The 22666-nt window shown below is 35.6% G+C and overlaps 1 protein-coding gene across 1 annotated transcript; it reads left to right on the forward strand.

The window, feature by feature from the left end:
• The first annotated feature begins 1955 nt into the window (after window positions 1–1955).
• On the forward strand, window positions 1956–16033 carry LOC131162185 (WD repeat-containing protein DWA2-like). Its single transcript, XM_058118387.1, has 14 exons — window positions 1956–2199; window positions 2293–2376; window positions 2464–2596; window positions 3027–3138; window positions 3771–3870; window positions 4668–4795; window positions 8753–8822; window positions 13911–13999; window positions 14215–14260; window positions 14590–14663; window positions 14772–14845; window positions 14923–14981; window positions 15553–15613; window positions 15777–16033. Exons 1-13 carry the CDS (start codon window positions 2155–2157, stop codon window positions 15592–15594), a joined length of 1056 nt encoding a protein of 351 aa, XP_057974370.1. The 5' UTR covers window positions 1956–2154; the 3' UTR covers window positions 15595–15613; window positions 15777–16033.
• The last annotated feature ends 6633 nt before the right edge of the window (window positions 16034–22666 follow it).

A 22666-nucleotide genomic window follows, 5' to 3' on the forward strand; every position in this document is an offset into this window, starting at 1 on the left:
TTTTATTTTAAAGAAACTCCTTTCTATGGATTGCTTTGTAAAATGTAATTTAAAAAAGTCATTAGGAGTCATGTACAATGCAAGTCAAATAGTATGCCAATGAAAAATAATGAACTAGTTAATGTGATATAAGACTGTATTTGAGTTAAGTCGAGTCGAGTTAATATAACAAAATGTTTGAACTCAACTCGACTTGAAAATATTAAGTTCGAAACTTGACTTGAAGTCAATTGATTTCATAATTGTAAAATCCGAATTTGGACTCGACTATAAAATCATAAAATTCAAGCTCCACTCCATTATAAATTATAATTAAATACATATATAAATATATACAATACACATATAATATTAAATATATTCATAAAATATATATTATATAATATATAAAATATAAAATTAATAAAATTAAAAAACTTGATTAAAATCAAAATTCGACTCAAGTACTAGTACTGAGTTCGAACTCAACTCGTTAAATTACTGCGAGTAGTTCAAACTCGAGTAGAATCGAGTCTAGTCAAGTTAGGAGACGAGTCGAGTCAAAGTAGGTTATGAGTAAGTTTGGCTCACTTACACCCGTGATGCGAGAGGTTGTGTAAAAGGTACAAATATATTTAAAATAATTCATAATGAGGTAGCAAATAAGGATTTATCAGTCCTTAATTTGTCAGAATTAATTGCCCAATGATTTTATAAATTGACAAAAAATTATTAATGTACTGACCTTCGCTTAGTGGAATTTAATGTTTGGGTTCTTATTATTTTTGTTGCTGAACGTATGCATTATTTGACAAAAAACTAAATTTCATTTGTTGTCATTTAAAAGAGCATTTACTATGTACTTGGGAGCATTAGGCATTAGATTCGAGTATGTGAAATTTTGAATAAAATATAATATAAAACTATTAAAATTTTATTAAATTTATTATAAATTCAAATCTAAATCCCAAAATCCATACTTACAAACATAAGGTGGTTGTTTTATCAATTTGAGGTTTATCTTAATTTTTAAAGTTTGTAAAAAAAAAAAATTCAAAAATCATATTTTAATTATTTTTAGATTGTGTATGGGTCTATTTAGTTGCAATTTTTTTTTTCAAATTTAGTGTTTTAGAGAATTAAAATTTTTTTACCTTATCTTTTAGTTTGAATGTGTGTGAATTTAAAATAATTTTTATATATAATATACACAAATCAAAATTACACTAAGCTTTGTTAAAATTCACACAAACATAAATTTACGACCTGATTAAAAATTAACACAGAAAAGAAAGAAAAATACGAAAGATTCAATTTTTCATGTTGGTTATCAAAAAAAAAGTGAGAAGAAAAATAAAAATATATGAAATTAATAAACAAAAATTTGATTCTACACATTTGGCCTTTGAAAATTTTAATTATGTTGAAGTAGTTTTTTATTTTCAATTAAAATGGATATAATAAAAAAATAATGAAAAATATGTTTCTTTCTTATTTAATTTTCTTTTCCTTTCACGAAAAATCCTTGATCCAAATCAATCCTCATTGTTCATTTGAATCAAGGATTTGAGGATTAAAGAGGAAAGAAAAATAGGAAAAAATTTTGTTTTTTGTTATATTTTTTTTCAAATATCAAATATTATTAAAAATATCATTTTATTTTAATATAGTTAATAAATTAAGAATGACAAAATGGTATTAAATTTTTATTCATTGATTGTTACATTTTTTATTTTCTTTTTTACTTTTTATTCATATTTCCAAAATTTTTATTATATAATTTTTTATTTCAAGAAATAATCACTATACGAACTAAAATTCATTCTTATAAATATAATTTTATGTTACACTTATAAATAATTAGTTAAACAATAATTTATAAATATACTCGGCACAAGTTACAAAAATTATTTAATAAAATTTTTTAATTTTAAACAAGTGACTGTAAAAATAAATTCCATTAGCAAATTGCAACTGTTACAACAGCTTCGACCCCTGTAAGATATAGTGTTACTCTGTTATACCGTTGTCCGAAACGCAAAACAGGAGGAGCGTGAATCGGATCGCAGGCGATATACTAATTAAACCGGCGAGCGGCGGAAGCGATGCCGTTGACGCGGAGAAAGAGGAAATAGTTCTCTTGGATAGGAGCGTACAGGGAATAGCGCTTCAGCAATGCAGGGAGGATCGTCGGGCATCGGTTATGGTCTGAAGTATCAGGTTCAAGCAGAAACCCTAACTCTAAGAACATCTTCAACATCGCAATAATCACGAAACGTAATTTCGTTATTGTTTTCTCTTCTTCGTGCCCAGGCTCGATGCATTGCAGATGTCAAAGCAGACACAGATCACACGAGCTTCATTGCCGGCACTCTCAGTCTCAAAGAAGAAAATGAGGTCTGCTCTTATTTCTTGAGTCTCGATTTACTTTTGATTCGGATCGCGCGTTTTGATCTGAATTCCGATGCGTGGGACGTTTCTTAGGTTCATCTGTTGAGGCTTTCGTCCGGTGGAACTGAACTCGTATGCGAGGGTCTGTTTTCGCACCCGAGCGAGATCTGGGATCTCTCTTCTTGCCCCTTCGAGCAGCGCATCTTCTCAACTGTCTTCTCTTCTGGTACAGTTCCTTCTTGCTCAGTTGTTTCACTGCGTTTTCGATTCCGTTGTGTAGGTGATAATGCCGCGCGAAATTGACCGACAGTTGATTTAAAATTAGTACATTGCCAAGTGCTTGTAACGCTAAACGCTCCAAACAGCTTTTGATAAACCTAAGAGTAACTTTAAGCTTCTATTAGTTCCATTGCATTTTCAATTTCCTTGTGTACTTGATTATGTGGTGCCGAAGATAGTCAAGTGATCTTATCTTAGTACATTGCCAAGAGATTGTTGTAAAAATATTTTTCAGCTTCTAAAAAGCTGCACCTAAAAGATCTTCAGTATCTACTAGTTATTTTAAATGTTACTGGACCTTTTTTGTATGTGTATGTATGATGCGCTCTGTGGCTTAAATTCAGACAGGTGGCTTAATAGTTGCTCTTTTATTGAAGGTGAATCATACGGAGCAGCAATATGGCAGATCCCAGAGTTATATGGCCAGTTAAATTCTCCTCAGTTGGAACGAATTGCTTCTCTTGATTCACATACTGGTAAAATCAAATGGTGAGTTCATTTTACTTGGATTCACTAACTGTGGTGGTACACTGAAGATGATGTCTGGTTCATGATCATTAACAGGGTAAATTAAATGTTTAGTTGATCATTTTCCTTAGCAGGGTAAATTAAATGTTTAGTTGATCATTTTCCTTCTTGTAGTGTTTGTATGGCTATCTGTATGGTGAATTTTCTTCATTGATATTTTTCGTTGACAGAATGGTGGTGAATTTGATAGGACATATGCTCATTTTCTAAGTTAGATGATCTATACATTCATTTCAATTTGCCTCCAGAATTCCATTCCAGATGACGAAGTACAAATTTTTTTTTTAATATTTTAAAACTTATAGATATCCTACTTGGTATTGTGGTAGTGATTTGTTAGGTTGTCATTTTATACATATGACTAATCTAATATGTTAAAACCTGTGTTAATAGCCAGCTTGCCAAGATGCAGAGTAACAATGTTACAAAAAGAAACTATCTATCTATTTTGTCTTGTTAAATTTTTTTTAAAAAAAAAAACATATAATTTCTATTTAATGACACTTTGGATTTTTTTTTCTTGCTTTTATTTTATAATTTGATCCTTGCATGTCTTTGTTTGGTCATTTCATGTACAATATATATATTGACAGCATTCTATGGTGGCCATCTGGGAGGCATGATAAGTTAATCAGTATTGATGAGGAAAATCTCTTCTTGTGGAGCTTAGATTCATCAAGAAAAACTGCACAGGTATGGTCTTATCAGATTACTGTAGAGATATTTCTCAGTTATGTTTTATTTTTGTGAGATATACAGATGACAGATGTGTAGGCTGTGTGCATACGAATTCTTCATTTAGCTGGTTATTGCTATTGATTAATAAATTTTGTATGACGTTTGTGGTTGTGCTCTTCAATTGTATAGGCTTCTGGCATTTTCTCCTCTCTGATGTGAGCAGGATGGCCTCTCCAAGTTGTTTTGCTTGCCAAGGGATTCATGTCATTTTGATTTATTATATTTTGGTTGTTGCTTGAGTTTTTTTTTTTCTTTTTTTTCCTTAAATTTTATATTGATGTCACGTCTCATTAAGCATTCATTGGATATTATGGTTTCTTGGTGCTTCTCAGTTTGTTGTGCCTGTGTAAAGCTGAATGGAGTTGATGAATCATGTTATTTTAGTTTCTCATTACTTAATTCATTTATTTGTTTATCTTGGAATTTAACCAGGTAACATGTAGTTCAAAATTCTTTCATTATTTTCATTTCACTTAAAAAGAATTGTGCTTGTGTCGCATGCTACGTGATGAAGTTGCTTTGCTTAATCATTTATTTCTAGTTCTTGGTATTCAATTAACTGGGTAAAATGCAATTTCAAAATTTTCATTATTTTATTTCATTTTTTAAAAATAATTGCAGCTTGTGTTGCTTGCTATCTGATCCATAATAGTAGTAATTGATACGGAGCTACTACTATGGAGGAGTAGCTATTGTACTTGTTTATTGTGCTGGTTGTTAATTTTTGTTCAGGTCTTGTTGCCAAAATATAGGTTCAATCCCAGGAGTCAGCTGGTATGTTGCATTATTTATCTGGTGGAGCATGGGATCCGCATGACTTGAACACTGTTGCGACGACCTGTGACTCATCAATCCAATTTTGGGATCTAAGGACAATGAAGTATGTTCAAAGTTATATACCATTTTTTTGCGTGGCGTTGTTTGATTGCTTATATTAAACTGTATGTAAATTATATTTATAAAGAGGAGGTATGGTGGTATGAACATGGAAATCGCTTCAAAACATTTTATTGTGACAGTACAGAAAAAATCTTTGTCGATTGTACCTTTCGTTTTGTCTTTTTTCCTTTTTGTTTTGAATAGGGTTTAGTCAATTTGAGTTGTGTGGAATGTCTCGCTTCTTCACTACTGGAGCATATGCACTAAAGCAAACAAGAAGAAATGCCAGTTTAAATGTTTTTCATTGCCTGTGTATTGTTAAGAACTAACTATAGTATTATTGACCTTGGTTTTCTCTTTGTTATCCCCTTCCTATCGCGGGCCGAATTCTGTGGTTTACAACAAGAACACATCCACAGCAGTTGAATGAAAAGTAAGTGGAAGCAGTAAGCAATTTGTGAAAACAAATAACAAGAAAGTGGTAAACATTGAAGCATTGTAGTTCATTAACAACACCTCGGTCAGCAACACGTGTTTAGTGAGGGAGGTAAGTAGTCTAAACGCATTTAACAAATGCTAGTGAGTTTTATAAGATAGATGAACGCTCACCCTTCCCCAAAGGGCTTTATATGCTATTTTAGCTCTGGCACTAGGAGACATCAAATTGTTTGATGAGTTATACTCACTTTGCACTAAGACATAATAACACTCAAAATATAAAACCTTGCACTAGTATTTACTTGATGGTAACCCATCCTATGCACACAAGGCAAGTGGTCACAGAGAAGCATAATGCCTTGAACAAGCTTGGCTCATGACATCTTCCGTTGTTTGAATTTGGAGTTTCTTTGATGTTATGCTTCCAGCCTAATTATGCAAATTGTTTTATTGAATATTTAAATGAGCATATGGCTGCACCCAAGTATTATTTTTGCAGCAAGGCTTTCTTCTCTTCTTGCATAGTGGCTTGCCAGCTAGGGTGGGACCTTTCTTCAAAAACAGATTTCTTCAACTAGAGTGAAAAGAAATCATAGGACTCAAAATTTGATATGAGACGAGAAGTGCAAGTGCACTTATGTTTATGAACAATTGGTAGATTTAAGTGATGAGGAACTGAATACAAGGACAAGGCAGCTCTTGGCGAAGAATGTGAATCCAAAGTCAAAGGTAATAACTTGCTTATGACATGGCCTAGTATGCACCAGCAGAAGTGGATATGGATGACAGGAAGGATGAAGGGAAGAACATGGACCATGGGTTCAGATGTAGGCTTGGAACATTGTGAGAATAAGAACAATCTGAAAAGATTGATGGAGACATTGCTTAAGGAGTAGACTAAAAAAAGTAACATCAGAACAATCAAATAATTTACTCATGGTAGGACTATAACATCAATATCCTTATGTGAATGGGAGTATCCCAAAAAATACACTTGATTGGATGAGGATCCAATTTATCAATGCTATAAGTAAGTTGATAGGCGGAGGTGCACCCAAATATACTAGGAGGCAACAAAAAGAAAAGTTAATAAGGAAAGGGCTTGAATTGGTAGGCCCCTCTCATTAAGAACTGAACAAGGAATCATATTGATAAGGTAAGATCTTGTAAGTGTTGCATCCTTGTAAAAGACCTTTAGAACATTTATGTGGAACAATAAACAATGAGTAATTTTTATAATAAGCCTATTCTTTATTTCAGCAACTCCATTTTGTTATTTGTTATGGAGTGTGAGAACAAAATGAATGATAAATCATGTTAGATTTAGTCATGGACGTACTAAAAGGTGTAAAGAAATACTCTTGGGCCTTATCATTGCGAATTATATTAATAGGTAAATTTATTTGTCTTAATTTCAACACAGAGGGCAACCCCTGACCCAATGGTCCAGGAGCCTTTGCAATTGTGTAGGTAAGATTGTGTACATCATGCCCTCTTTAGACCTCTGATATTGCTCTAGAGCTTTGTGCACTAGGCTTTGCATTTATTTATTTATTTTTAAATTTCAGCAGAAAACAAACAATATTTGGAAAATAACTCAAAACAATATTTCATTAAATAAGGCCATGGAGTTCTTGAGTGCTTATTCCCATATGTGACAACATACCAACTCCAAAACTAACATAAAGGGATTTGAGGCCAACTTATTGACTTGGGATGCAGAAGGAACATTATGCTGCTTTCCCAATTGACACGAGTCACACTTTAAACACTACCAATGATTCAAGCCAGGGACTAACTTCTTCAACTTCCCCAAGGATGGATGTCCAAGATCTTAATGAATTTGAAATGGGTGAAACTAAGGCAGCTTGAAAACCAAGAGAAAGCCGTGAATCGAAGCAATAGAGGCTATTGGATTCATGTCCGTAGCCTTTGAATTCTGAATTACAAAATCAGGGAAAAAAGTGGCTAAAGCAATTCAAATGTTTAGTTAGTTTACTAATAGACACCAGATTAAATGGAAAGGAATGAATGTACAAAATGGGAAATAAAGAGAAGGAAGAATTAGGTTTCACAGTCCCAATAGCACTAATAAAAGTAGAAGATCCATTAGTGAGAGTCACATATTAACGTTACTCCTTAGGAACTGATTTTGAGAGGCATCCAAATATGAGTAGTTGTAGCTGAATCTGGTAACAATGGTCTAGAAGGAAAAGAATTGGATGAGTAACAAACCACATGATTTAGTTAGCTAGCTGGGCGAACGATGCAGGGGGCAGAAATGATTATTTGGTTGCTTAATACTGTAACAACTCAGCATATTCATCCCTTGCACCATTAAAATTATTTGTTCCCCACTGATGAGGGTTGTTTTGAACTGAGCTCAAATGGTCAGACACCACAAGTTTAGCATATTCATCCCTTGCACCATTAAAATTATTTGTTCCCCACAGATGAGGGTTGTTTTGAACTGAGCTCAAATGGTCAGACACCACAAGTTTAGCAACTCAAAATAGTCTATCTATCAGATGCCAACATTGGGATCTGAGAGAAAGAGAGAGTTATCACTGTTGGACCGTAAAACGGACACGTGGATACCCGGTGCGTAATCCAAAAAAAGAAAAAAAAAAAAAGAAATGTAGTGACTCCAGGATTTTGTTATGGTTTTGTAGGGAATCAAAATAAACTATTGTTGGAACTGCTTACGCTGATTAATTTGATGTTTAAGATTTTGTGTCTTGAGACTTCCATTTCTTCAGGAGTGTCGATGAGAGAGAGGTGGATAGCTCACTTGCCTTTTGAGTGTTTTGAATCCGTTTATCCCTAACACAAGTGGGAATGTTAGGCTTTGGATTGGGGATTCTTTGGGGTCCTTTTCTTCAAACTCTTCTTTCATTTATCGTACAAAATCTCTAAATCCTAGTCCATTCCATCTGGATAAAGCTGTGTGTAAGGCTAAAGTTTCTTTTAAGATTCAAGATTTGGACTTTGACTCTTGACAGGATTAATCAAATTATTTGCTTCAGGCTATGAGACCTCATAAGGTTCTTAGGCCAGATGTGTGCGTGATGTGCATGAGAGTATGATACCAACTGTTATTTATTTCTGCATTGTGTTGTGGCAAGGTTTTTGTGGAACAATCTGTTCTGCTTTTTTGACATGGTTTGTGTAGTTTTTGCTACTTTGTGGACACTTTGGCTTGAAAGGAATGCTAGAAATTTTAAAGACAAGAAGGCTCCTCCGAATTCGATTTGATAAAAAATTAAAATTTCTGCTTCATTTTGGGCTCATTCTTTTGGGGTTTTTGAGGATCTCTCTCATTTGATGTCCAGAGGGACTGAGATACCATTGGTGTAACTCTTTGAATCTCTTTGTTTATGGTTTTTGTTTTTGATGTTTTTGTGTTTTGGGAGGATGCCTCATCCTCTTTCCCAGTAGTCTCTTTGGTTTCCATTTCAAATAAATTTTTTATCTGAAAAAAATAAATTCTGGCTGACACCTAAAATATATGTACTTACAGGAAGACAAATGCAATTGAGCATGCCCATGTTCGCAATGTTGACTATGACACCAAGAAGAAGCATATACTTGTAAGTATGTTGTCATTTGAGCATGCGCATCTGCAAATATCTTCAAAATTGTCATCCTCATAAGTGAATTTTCAGTCGGTTAATTTTGTTTCAATATGAATTAACTGAAAATTTGGTTAAAGATTTTTTTCCTGTTGACCAATTGAAAATTAATATCTAAACTACCTCAATTTACCTTCAGTTTATTTGGCTAACTGAATAGTCAGGGATTTTATTTACATTATTTAATTTTCTTTTATTGCAAAACAAATATATGGATAGAAAAAGGGGCCATTGTGGTCAAGCACTGTTGGGTGGTTGGTGGAATGGGGGCACTTTTATAGGATGGGTAAAGTGCTTCCCCATCTCATAAAAAAAAAAAAAGGGGCTCCCTAACCAATGTGAGTCAAGGGGGATGGGAAGGGGCACACAAAGTCTTACTTAGTGCTCAACTCTATTCGTGCGGATCATTATTAGGATAAGAATCAATGACTTTTTTAAAGTAATGAAGTTCAATTATCACTTTTGGTAAGACTTCAATCCTTTGCAATGACTTTGTTTTGAAGGATGGATGCATGCCTTGAGGTGCTGTGGACAACAGAATATATTATTTCTTTCCACTATGTTCAAGGGCTCCTAGTGATTTTGTTTTCCTCTTTCATGCATAGATGATATAATTATAGGAAAAAAGCAAGGTTGTGATGATTGGATTTTGGTTTTTACAAATTGAGGACAAGAGGCCAAAACAAAATTGAAGGGCTGTTTGTTATTGTTTTCTATTTTCGTTGATGTAGAGTGAAGATTCAGGTTGATAACACAATTGTTTTGTGCTGCTAGTTTTCTATAGTTAGTTTTCACAAAACTGAAAACCATATTTATGCTTTTAATTGTCTGTTGTTGTAGCACTTTAATATCCAAAATTGACTTTTTGGATTAGATAATTCATTCAACATAATTATTTTAATTAAAATTAAAATAAAATATCCATGTGAATTCAAAATAAAATTAAAATAAACAAACTGTCCAAAAAACTGGAAAAAAAATTCCTTTAAAAATCAATTTTTTATTTTTTATTTTTATTTTAATTTTATCATTTTTCATTGCCATGTACTATAAGATAGTTCGAAGCACTAAAAAAAGAGTTAAAAAATATAAATAAAATTATTATAATTAATTTCTGTTTTTATCAAAATATTATCAAATTATATCCTTTTGGATTTTTTTTATTTTAACAATTTGTTCTAATATTATATGATTCAAAGGAAGAGAAGAACATGGCTTCAGTAGATTTTTAATTTGTTTTAGTTTTGAAAAATATTAATAAAACAAGTTGCCAGTTTTCAGTTTCTAGTTTGGGCTTTTTGATTTTCCAGTTTTCATTTCTGGTTTTTGTTTTCACAATTTTTGACACTGATACGACATCCAAATGGCCCCTAGGCCCTAGGCAATTGGTTGTTTTTTCGCTGAGTCAAGAAGTTTATATCACGTGAAAAACTAGAATCCTCCAGTGATAGAGATAAACAAGAAGAGTATATAGAGAGCTGCAGATTGTTCAAGCTTTGGTAGATTTGATTTATCTTTATAATAAACATGGTTCAAGGAAAAGAGTAGACAAAAGAGTAAAATACTTTAAAGAAGAAGAGTGCTTAAAGAGCTTCCATTCATTCCAGATTTGATTTATCTTTATAATAAACATAGTCCAAGATAAAAGAGCAAAACACCCTCTAGAAACCCATATGAGCATATCTCAAAACTGCTCCTACTAGCATTCTTCAACATATTGAAGGTACAATTGTTCAATTTCAACATATTCTACAATCCTGCCAATTGTGGATCAGTATGTTGAAAAAGCAATTAAGACAAAAAGTATGTGGTTTAATACATGGAAACAATGTAGAATTATGGAAACTTTGAAAAAGTATAAAGAGACGACAATAAAATATTTTTTTTAAAAACTATTAGTGAAGCTAAACTTAGAGCTTATAATAATTTGTATACTAGAGTAGGTATTAAAGTAATGAAAAAGTTAGTTAGATCTAGAAAGAAATTAGAAGAGACCTAGGTAATATCAAACTGTAGGACGATAGTGTTTTAGTTAGAGAAGATATAAACAAAAGATGACAACCTATTTAACAAATTATTTAATAAGAACTGTGTGGAAGGCTTGAACTTAGAATTGACAAATGAGGAAAAAGGCTAAAAATTTGAGATTTATCTGTAAAATTAGAGTCAACGAAGTTAAGTTTGCATAAAACAACAAGAAAATTTAAATAGTTGTTGGATGAGATGACATCCCAATTGAAGAATGTTTAGGAGATAATGGAGTAATGTGGTTAACTAGTTTATCTAACCAAATTATGAGGACTAGGAAAATGGCAATTTCCCACCTTATAGCTTATACCACTCAACAAAATATCTCTGCTTTTTTTTTTTTGGATACACCGGGTTTCCTAGGCTTACGCACCAGACTAATCTCACACCTACGCCAGCAGTGCCCTCAACCAAAACGTAGGAGGTAAATCGCGGATGTGCGCTATAGGCAGCAGGGTTTGAACCCCAGACTTCACCTTTAGAAAGAAATCACATCTATTGAAGAATGTTTAGGAGATAATGGAGTAATGTGGTTAACTAGTTTATCTAACAAAATTATGAGGACTAGGAAAATGCCGATTTCCCACCTTAAACTACTCAACAAAATATCTCTGCTTTTTAAGAATGTAAGCATTTAGATAGAAAGAAATCACATTTACTATTGCATATCTTGTGCATAATTTGCATCCATAAATGTCAGGTTCAGTTTAAATGCGCTACCCAAGTTTGGCCGTAGTGCCAACATTGATATCTTCAGTTTCGCTAATAGCTAAACCCCTCAGATTAAAAGATGTACAAATCTGACCTCAAACAACCATGGCATTGACATGCTTGCCATAGTTATTCTCCTAAAATCTAATAGTTACACCATCCAGATTAACAAGTAACTGTTTTGGACTTTACGTCGAGGAGGTATTGAGGGATAGCCGGGGATTTATTGAGTGTAATTTTGCCAGATTTTGAGAAGTCATTGCTGTCCAAGCAACTAATTTTTCTTGGTTTATGGAGAATTTCAGCAAACATTTACTGGTTGACTCTCCACTTAAAAGAAAAGTTCCCAAATGCTTACCAATATGGTAAGCTAATGGAATTTTGAGACTGCTTTGAAGGCAATCTTTATCTCTCCTATCTAAATTCTAAGAAAACAAAACAGTCAAATTTGTGCAGATTGGCACCAGCTGCCTGTGAGCTTCACAGTAATCCTTCAAGATAGATCCTGTTTGTGGCAGGCGCGCCTGTTAGTCTTAAGAAAAAATAAGACAGTGATCAGCAAACTGGAGACATGGAAAAGTTAAACCATGTTCAGATGTTTTGCCACCCAAAAGACTTCCTACTGACAGTTTCCTAACCAACATTCTACCAAGGACCTCAGCACATAAAATAATATGAGATAAAGGATCACCTTGATGAATACCTGTGGATATAAGAAAAATTGCCAACCCAGCTTTCCATTAGTTAAAACTGAGAATGAAGGCAAGGAGATGCATTCCATGATCCTGAGAACAAAAACATCATGGAATTTGAAAGCCCTAAGAACTTGCTTGATAAAATCCCACTCTAGCCTATCACAAGCTTTCTCCATGTCCTTAATATCCATTCACTCAGACTTAACTTTTTATATTTCAAGTCATGAAAAATTTTGTAAGCAATCCGGATGTTATCAGAATAAGTCTTTCCAATTGCACCCTGAAGTGAGGATATAATTTTGGTCTAAAATATGTGTTAGTCTGTTAACCAAAATTTTTGTAATAATCTTGTATTTAACATGACCGAGACTGATAGTTGTGAAATGGTTTTGGATTCTAGATTGTCCTTTTCGGGAATAAAAGCAATAAAGGTTCTATATAAACCTTTCTGTATATGGCTGTTCTGGCATTTCAAACCAAGGGTCCAACAATGAGCCTGAGTTTCTGGAGAAAGTCTGCCTGAAGTCCATCTGGACCAGGGGCTTTCTGAAGATCCATTTATGTCAAAGCATAAATTAGTACCTTGTTTGGCAAATATATTAGCACGATCAGGGCAGGGGGGATTTACCTCATCCTGATTAAAGGAAAGGACCACCATGACAAGGGGTACTTATTTTCTCCCCTTCCGAAAAGAATAAAATGCACAGGGGACCAAAAGGGATACCCTATAACAAACCATCTAAACGTAAATCCCTCCTTGACTTTAAGTGAATCTATTTTGGAAATCCTTGGTGGTAGTGTTAATCTTTAAGACGTCCCTGTGCCAAAAGTGTCTCTAATTGTGAGGATATGGTTTCTTTTACATTGAAGAAGTGTATTAGCATGAAAAATTTTTGAATATTAATCTTCACATTTGATCCATTTAGTCCAATCTTCTGCCAAGCTATTTGCTTTTTCTTTGGATAAACCTGATACCCTGAAATTCAAATTCTTCAGAGTAATTGTCTCTAATGACTACTAAAATATCTGCAAACTGGGCCTTTGGCCCAGTGGTTCATCTCCTCATTTTCCTTTGTGGAGATGGGGGTTCAAGTTTCCATGAGGGCATTGCTGAAAAGCCCTTGGGGCATTTGTTGATATTTAAGATGTGGGTGTGCCTTTGGGCACTTCTTGTTGGTTTCTGGGGTGGTTGGGTACAGGGTTGCTCTTTGGGGTTCTTGCACCTGCAAATCTTCCAAAAAAAACAAAAAAAATAATAATAATATCTGCATTTTAGAGGGAGCTTGCATGTAGAGCATTTCTCACATCTAGCTTGGATTAAATGGCCATCGACATCACATAAATTGACATTTTGTGCTCATGATCCCCACCTAGTCGGACTTAAGGCTTGGTTTGTTGTTGTTGTTGTTGATCCCCATTGAATGGTTCCTTGTTCAAGGTTGGGCTCTGTCAAACTAGAACTGAATGTTGATTTATTGAGTGGTGTAATTGTTGTTATGTTTGCAGTTGGCATATTTTATTTCCTTCAGCCTTGTTTAATCTTTTTCTTGAGATTGTTGATGTTATTGGCATTATCCCTCATTGCATATTACAACTGTGACCAAAATTACAGGTAACTGCAGAGGATGAATCTGGGATACACATATGGGATCTTAGAATGCCAAAGTTTCCAATTAAGGAGTTCCCTGGACATGCACACTGGTATTTAATATACTGTACTGCTGCGGGCTTAATATCTTGCAACCCTGTTCTTTCTTGATAAATTAAAATGTAATGTGACTTTGTCTACACAACTACACAAGTGTGCTCTATAGTGGAGAAAATTTTTAAGCAATTCTTCCTTGCATCAAATATTAGGTCCCACGTGCTCATTCTTTTAGTTTTTTCATTTCTTTGTTTATTCATAACATCTGCAGGACATGGGCTGTCAGGTGTAACCCTGAGTATGATGGGCTCATTTTGGTACTCTCTCTCTCTCCCCCCCCCCCCCTCTCTCTCTCTCTATATATATATATATATATATATATATATATATGTATATCATGCACACCTTCCTGCACACACAAATTGGCTCAAAATTTAGGGAATTTGCTAGAGATACAATTGTTAATTTGTTGGTAAGTATAACTGTGAGTAAGAGAGTAAGAGCCTATGCTGGATTTATATAATCATTCAGGGAGTCACTTGGGCCTTTGAGATCCTCTGCATATTTGGTGACTTATCAATTGAAGCAAAACATGACGCATTACCATGTATCTAATATTATGTTGATGAAAGTTAAATGCTTGCAGAGTGCTGGAACAGACTCTGCTGTTAATTTGTGGTTTGCTTCTCCCTTGAGCAGTGATGATTCGACATCTGAAGGGTAATTTTTTTGTCCGCAATGTTTTAGAAATTTTGTTAGTTTTTTCTTTGTTTCTAGGATTTATTCCGAACATTTTCATATATGCTTATGGTTTGAGGCATTTGGCAGCATGGTTGAGTCACCAACTCGGCGAATAGATCCATTACTCAATTCATTCAGTGACTATGAAGACAGTGTCTATGGTAAATCTGTTGCCTCATGCTTTCCATCTGCTGTGATCCTTGTACACAAGCTGACCGGTTTTAAATTGAAATTCCAGGTCTTGCATGGAGTTCTCGGGAACCTTGGATTTTTGCTTCATTGTCATATGATGGGAGGGTAAGTATGAAACTAATCTATGGATAGGGATGAAAAATGAGGAGCAGGATCATATGCATGGAACAATATTTTTTCATTCAGTATCCAATCATTGTATAATTTAAAGCTATGACATCACAAAGTGAATTATGTTCAAGCAAAAACTAGAAAGAACTTAGATTGTGCTGTATAGCATACCATTTATCCTCCCCCTACACCTTATTATTATTATTATTATTATTATTAACCTTTATGGGCTGGATTAAAAGTTGATAAAATTGTCTCTCTGTCTGCGTGGATATATGCATGCTGCATAGAATATGAGGCTTATTGTATTATTCTACTAGTGGCATGCATGCACATGGGGTATGTACAAGAATATGAACATGCATATTGTATGCCTTATGTTGGGGAAGCACAATGTAAACTGTTTTCCATTTATAACATGTTTACTAATCTCAAGCAACCTTGTAAAATATGATTACGGAAAGAAAAATGGGTTAGAAATCCTACTACAATTATATGAAGCCCTTTTTTTTGTTTGTTTAACAATTCTCAACAACTAAATCCTTTCCATTTCTATGTATAACAGGTGGTGATAGAATCAGTAAAACCTCATCTCCCCAAGAAATGAGGTCTGATGGCACACGAAGGTGAGTACTTTTCATATCCTCCATTTTTTTTCATTTTATTTTGTTCTGTTTTGCCACTCGTACTCCTTTTTTATTTTGGCAGGGGGAGGTTGGGATTTTGGTGAGATTTCTTGTTTCGTTGTTTCTCACTTTCAATTTTATCACCTGCGTCTCATCTATGCAGGGGAGAGGCTTCAGAATGCTGTAGGGGAAGCATTTTTTGACTGTCCCTTGCCAGAGGAACAAGGAGAGAGAGAGAGAGAGAGAGAGAGAGAGAGAGAGTCGGACATTTGAACGTCGGTGTACATGTGTGATGGTCATTGTAATTGTGATAGCAAACATTTTTTTTTTCCATCAATTGGATTGCAACCTCTTGCATTCTTTCTTTGTAAAATTTTACATTAAATTTATGAAGGTTTGAGTGCATATTGATTGCGTGTAGAAGTGAAGGCTCTACCAGACTTTTCCAGATTTGACGGTGTTTGTGAGTTTGATTCTTTTGTATTTGAACATTTGGTGTCAATTTTTCTGTCTAGTTAAAGCAAACTTTTCAAGGAAATTTCAATGCGGCAGCCTAATTGAAACAGAGCCTGTCTGATTTGGCTGATGTTGCATCCAGTCGGTAGCTGTTTTTCAGAGGTAATATTTATATATTTTCCCCTAGTGGATTTGAAAAAGTTTATTGGCCATTGGCCAAAGCCTTTTCTTTTTTTCATTTTTTATCATTTGGGCAAAAGACATTGATTTCAATGAGGTTTTAACAAAAAAATAAAAATTTGAGAGGGATAAGCATCCTAAAAATCAAATATTTTTTGGCTAAACTTGGGGGGGGGGGGGGGTGGAGATGTAATTAATGTTATGGAGATGCATTGACTTTGGAGTGGACCAAATCTTTCCCAATAACTGTAAACGCCCATCTCGCACTGCAATTCCATTACCAACCCAATTAGGGCTGAATCCAAATTCTGCATGTTACAAAAGCCCCAACTTAATTATGTGGCACATAAATTTCAAAATTTAAACTTAAAATATTGTACTTTGTTTAATTTTACACATCTAAATTTAAAACTCAAATACTAATTACGTGTTAAAAAATTCAAAGTTCAAAACCTTAAATTTTAATGTGTAAATTTAAGCTGAAATTACATTTTATTGGAATTCATGAAATTTTAAATTTTAAATGCAAACGCCACCGGTTCCCATCACAACGTAAACTCTCAAAATACAACACATGCCAGTACGGCAATACATACCAAAGAAAAAATAAAAAATAAAAGAGGAAAAAGCCTTGACCAATCAATCAGTAATCACCAGCGAATCCAAACACAAGAGAAATGAGAGGACTTGTGCTTCCTACCTTTTTCTTTTGAATTGACGTTACGCTTATCCACACGAGACGTACAACCAGCAACGCCAGTCTCGCCCCAGTGCTTAAAATGGTTCGTTTGGTTTCCTCGTCCCACTGCACAAGTCCGTCCCAGGATCCCCAACCACGTTTTTTTGGACACGTGCCATTCTGCTTCGCCATGAATCACCTGCCACGTACCACGTGACGCGTCGGCCACTACATTTTCTAACTTATCCACAATCGCAAACGACCTGCCATGTCACCTCTCGCCTGGAGCTGACACGTGGAAGCATAGAAGCTAGGGTCACCTCTTTGCAGCAGCCAGCAGGAGACCGCTGGTGTCCCGTCGTGTTCATCCATCTCCTGCCACGTCAGTCTCAGTTGTACTTACCGATTTCCTGAGAAAATTGGGCAATTCCATCTTTAAAAAATATCTTCATTTCATTTCATGACATCTGTAGCCGTTTGGCATCTTATGTTGGGAATAGTATTTTGGCTGAATACATGAATGAGTTTTGTGTGTTAGATTGCCCGCTTGTGTTGATATTGGAGACCTACGGCCATCAATTCTACCCACAATACTGACATTAAACCACCAACCTTTAAATTTTACCCCCCATATATATATATATATATATATATATGTGACGTGTGTGTAGAGTTGTGTGCATAAGTGTGCGAGGAACAGAATCTGTGTTAAGAGAGAGAGAGAGAAAGTAGAGTTGAGTAGAGCCGCTCCTCCACGCATTATTCTCGTAGTTTATAGTGAAGTTGTGTGCTTCGTAAATCTGGTGTTTCATATTTGCTATTTATTTTGCTTGTGTGTGATTATTACTCCTAAATCCACCCCAACAATTGATATAAGAGTGAGGTCGGAGCAAATTCGCCGGATCAAAGTGTAACGACCTGCCCATTTTACCAAAATTTTTTTCCCTCACATACATAAATATTATTCTTAATAATAACTCTGATACCAATATAACAAAATCAACTCGAACCCGTGGGTGTTGAGGATACACCTATCATACACAGCGGACACCTAGCAGCGAAAAATATAAATTACATACATACCATCCAACAGTTACAATACCAGAGTGCTACTAATCTCTCATATATATATATATTCATCTCAAAAAGATCAAAAGGGTAAAACTAGGATCATAATCCAAAAACCATCTGACCCTAACTCAGCAACTCACCCTCCCACCGGGGTAGTATGAACCGTCTCCACTGACGTGGAGTTCGATCCGTCTGTCTAACTGGATTTCCTAAAATGTTTTGTATGTTGGGGTGAGACACCTCTCAGTAAGGTGAATAAACTAATATCAGTTGTGTGGCGGTATGAGTATATTCGTACTATAATAGATAAACAATATATAACACATGTTTGGATAAAAACTTGTCATATAATATTGAATAAAACATACATAATCATAATCATGTTAAATCATACTGAATTTTAGTTATTATAAAATCATATGCTATAACTGATAGTACTGAAATATTACCCAAAATGGATAGTTAGTTGATGTCATGTATTACCCCCATGACTGGGTTGTGCAACCCGAAGGCGGGACCTGACAATGGCTGGCCGACCACTGCCAAGTCAAATGTGTCTGTAAGTACGATGGGTCCGCCCCACCCTGGTCCGTACTGTCAGGGGGACGTTTACAACACTGCACTGAAGTCACATTGACTATCCATCTCCCACACTCTCTACTGGTAAGTGTGGTAGCACTAATCTGAACTGAACTGTATAGCTATGGTACCGAGCCTTGAATACTGATTTAAACTAAACCATCCGGATTTTAATAAAATATAGTATGTTTACATATACTGTTTTAACATGAAACTAGATTGATAACGTTTTTCTAAATTCTTATATATCATACATAATCACGGCCTTGCGCCAAATAGCATACATAATTACGACTTTGCGCTGAATAACATACATAATTATGGCCTTGCGCCGGCTATCAATCACGGCCTTGTGCCGAGCATATTATAACATACTGAACTGAAATTTGTACTGTTTATCATAAATTCCCGAAACCATAATTTCCTGTATTATTTATGGTTTTCCTGAAAAACTGTTATAAACATGCTTTTACTGAAAATCTACCATAACATAATATTCGTAAAATGATATTCATACCACACAATTTTAATTAAACTGAATACTTAAACTAAATATATTTCTGATTAAATATTTTAAAACCATTTTTACCGTTCAACAGCAGTATTCCCAAATATTCTGATATAACATGCATAATTACTGTAAATACATGTTGTTTTAAAACAATAAATTTTCATAAAAATAAACTGACTTAATTTATCCCCTTACCTGACTTATTAAGAGCCCACAAAACACACAATCCTACACTTACAGTGTTCCTAGCACAACACCCTGAAATTAATATTTTCCCCCAACAAACTACAGTATAAACTCATCTAACACCTTTCCTTGACCCAAAATACCAAATATCTTAATAAATCTTAAAATAACTAACTTACCCAAATTTTGAGATGGTTCCCAAGTTGGCCTAACCTACAAATCATTCCAGCAGATGTGAAGAGAATCTTCCCAAGAGTGACGTGGCAGCTTCGGATCGTCAAACCGGCGAAGATCTAGCCCAAAATCCTAGAGAGAAGAGGTGGAGGACAAAGAGAGAGAGAGAGAGAGGATTTGCATGCCGTTTTCTCGCTGAAAATCCGAATTAGAGCTACTTATACACCTACTTTCGTCGATGAGACACGTCACTTCATCGACGAGGCCAAGTAGAGAGTTCGTTGATGAATACTATTCATCATCAACGAATTTCAAACCCTAAAATAACCCCTCTCAGTAATTCCTTGTCGACGAGACACGTGTCCCCGTCGACGATCTCAATAGGCCACTACGTCGACGAACTCTTTGCATTCGTCAACGAGATCCGTCTGTGACCCCTTTAAAATTTTCTTTTCCTTCCTATTTTATTATTTAAATATTATAATTCTTCGGGTTTCTACACAGAGCCTCTGTCGAGTATCTCAAAACTGCGTTTTGAGACCACCAATGTGTTACCCTCGTCGAGACAAAGTCAACAATGGTAACTGGAGCTTAAACGAAGGTCAGACAATGCCGCACGCACCACCAAAAGTTGGAAGACGTTGCCACGCGACTGCACGCGCTTACACACGCCCATTGATGATAGGTAGATGATCCACACGCCCACACGCGCCGGCGAACTCACAGCGAGCGAGCAAAAGGAAGAAGACGGCTGACGTTAGTAGCCGAGTTAGCATCTGAGTCAGCGCACATCAGCGCCACGCCAGCGACCACCTTGCACGCCACGTGTCGTCAAGTCAGTCGAGGCCCACGCATATGTAGGCGCCATGTTAGTTGTGGGACCCACTCTACCATGTCAGCAAACAGTGTTAGTAACGACATCAGGTATATTCCATTAAGTAGAGGAATATTTTGTTAAGTTTAACGAAAATTGATCGATCTGACCAAAAACTTTCATCGGGCTTTTCGGAACCATTTCGAGTCTATTTTTCAAATGACTTGAACCATTTCTAAGGTTTTCGGTCATTCCTGATCCAACCGTGCTTTCCGTTTGATCTAATTCCATCTCTAGATAGGCAAATTGAGGTATGAAATGAAAGTAGCTTAAAGATCGAGATGTTTGATGGCACCAACTTCGGTTTCTAGAAAATGCAAATTGAAGACTACTTGTTTGGTAAGGAGTTGCACTTACCATTGATAGAAAAGCCAAAATCCATAAAGGAGGGCAAGTGGGAGTTACTTGATCGAAAATTTCTTAGAGTTATCATGATAACGTTGGCAAAGTCTGTTGCCTTCAATATCAAGCACTTGACAACCACTAAGTCTCTTATGGATGCGCTCTCCAACATGTATGAGCAACCATCAGTCGCGAATAAGGTACACCTAATGAAAAGGTTATTTAACATGAACATTTCTGCAGGTGAAAGTTTTAGCAGACATCTGAATAATTTCAATGAGTTATAGGATCAACTCACCTCAGTTGGAATTACATTTGACAGTGAGATCCGTGCCCTACTAATTCTTAGTTAGCTGCCTGAGAGTTGGAAAGGTATTGTTACTGCGATCAGTAGCTCCGCAGAAAAATCGAAGCTGAAGTACGACGAGGTCATCAACATGATTTTTACGGAAGAGATCAGGATGCAGTTAAACAGTGCTTCCACTTCAAGTTCAACCTTAAATGTGGAAAGTTGAGAGAAAGGAATCGAGCATGGGCGATCAAACAATCGCGGCAAATCAAGGATCAGGCGATCTAGATCCACAAATCCTAGAGGTTCCCAGGGCACAAAGAACATTAAGTGTTGGAATTATGGAAAGATCGGCCATTTCAAAAACCAATGCAAAGGTCCAAGAAAAGAATATGAGGCAAAAACAGATGCAAATCTCGCCTTTTCTTCAGGAGAGAAAGATGCACTGATATGCTCCTTGGGAAGCAAGCATGAGTCTTGGTTCTTAGACTTTGGAGCCTCATTTCATGCCACTTGCAGTAGAGATTGCCTAGAGGAGTATATACCAAGTAATTTTGGTAAGGTGTGCCTTGGTAATGATCAACCTTGCGACGTAACCGACAAGGGAATTGTGAAGATCAAGATAAACGGATCAGTATGGAAGCTGAAGGATGTCAGATATATTCCATTCCTGAGAAAAAACTTTATCTCAATTGGTCAACTAGAAGATGAGGAATACACCACAACATTCATTAGCGATGAATGGACGGTTTCAAAGGGTGTAATGAAGATTGCAAAAGGTAAGAAAACCAGAATACTTTATCTAACCTTCAATGCATCTATGTCTATTCCAGTTGTTGTAGGAAATGACAACAGCAACATCTGACACCAATGACTCGGTCACATAAGCAAGAAGGGACTCAGGGTGATGCATTCAAAGGGAAAACTGAGTGGACTACGGTCAGTAAAGATCGACTATATGAGGATTGCATACTCGGGAAACAAAAGAGGGTTAGTTTCTAGACAAACATTCATCCCCCAAAGAAGGAGAGACTAGAACTAGTCCACTCAGATGTATGGGGACCGAAGCTTGTCTTATCCATAGGTGAAAGGAATTACTTCATCACGTTCATTGACGATCATTCTCAGAAGGTATGGGTTTACTTTCTGAAGTATAAGTCGTGTGTCTTCGATGCTTTCAGGGTATGGAAAGCAATGGTTGAAAATGAAATTGGTTTAAGAATCAAGAAGCTGAGAACTGACACGGTGGTGAGTATGAAGACACCATGTAATGACCCAGAAAATATTGATATTCAAATATTAAAGAGAGAGGAAAATAGATACAGAAACAGAAGGAGGCCGTAGACTTCGTCGACGACATTGCATTTTGGAGATAATATTAAATAATCATAATTTCAGAAATTTGCCAAGCTTCATCGACGAACATAGGGTCTTGTCGACGAAGGTCTTCAGAATTTCGTCGACGAACATAGGGCTTCATTAATAAGAAAATATCGAGAGGGATTCTGAGGCAACCTGAATTTCGTCGACGAATACAGGGTCTCGTCGATGAAATTTGTGAAGGACTCGTCAACGAAGAACGGGTTGGTCGATGAAATCCCCTGGTTTATATATATACGGAATCCGAGAATTATTTCATTTTTAAGAAGTCTCTCTCTCTCTCTACGACTCTCTTTCCCTTCTCTCTTCGTTTTCGGCCCCACCAGTCGCCG

The sequence above is a fragment of the Malania oleifera genome, chromosome 8 (genome assembly GCF_029873635.1).
Source record: "Malania oleifera isolate guangnan ecotype guangnan chromosome 8, ASM2987363v1, whole genome shotgun sequence".
Lineage (NCBI taxonomy): Eukaryota > Viridiplantae > Streptophyta > Magnoliopsida > Santalales > Ximeniaceae > Malania > Malania oleifera.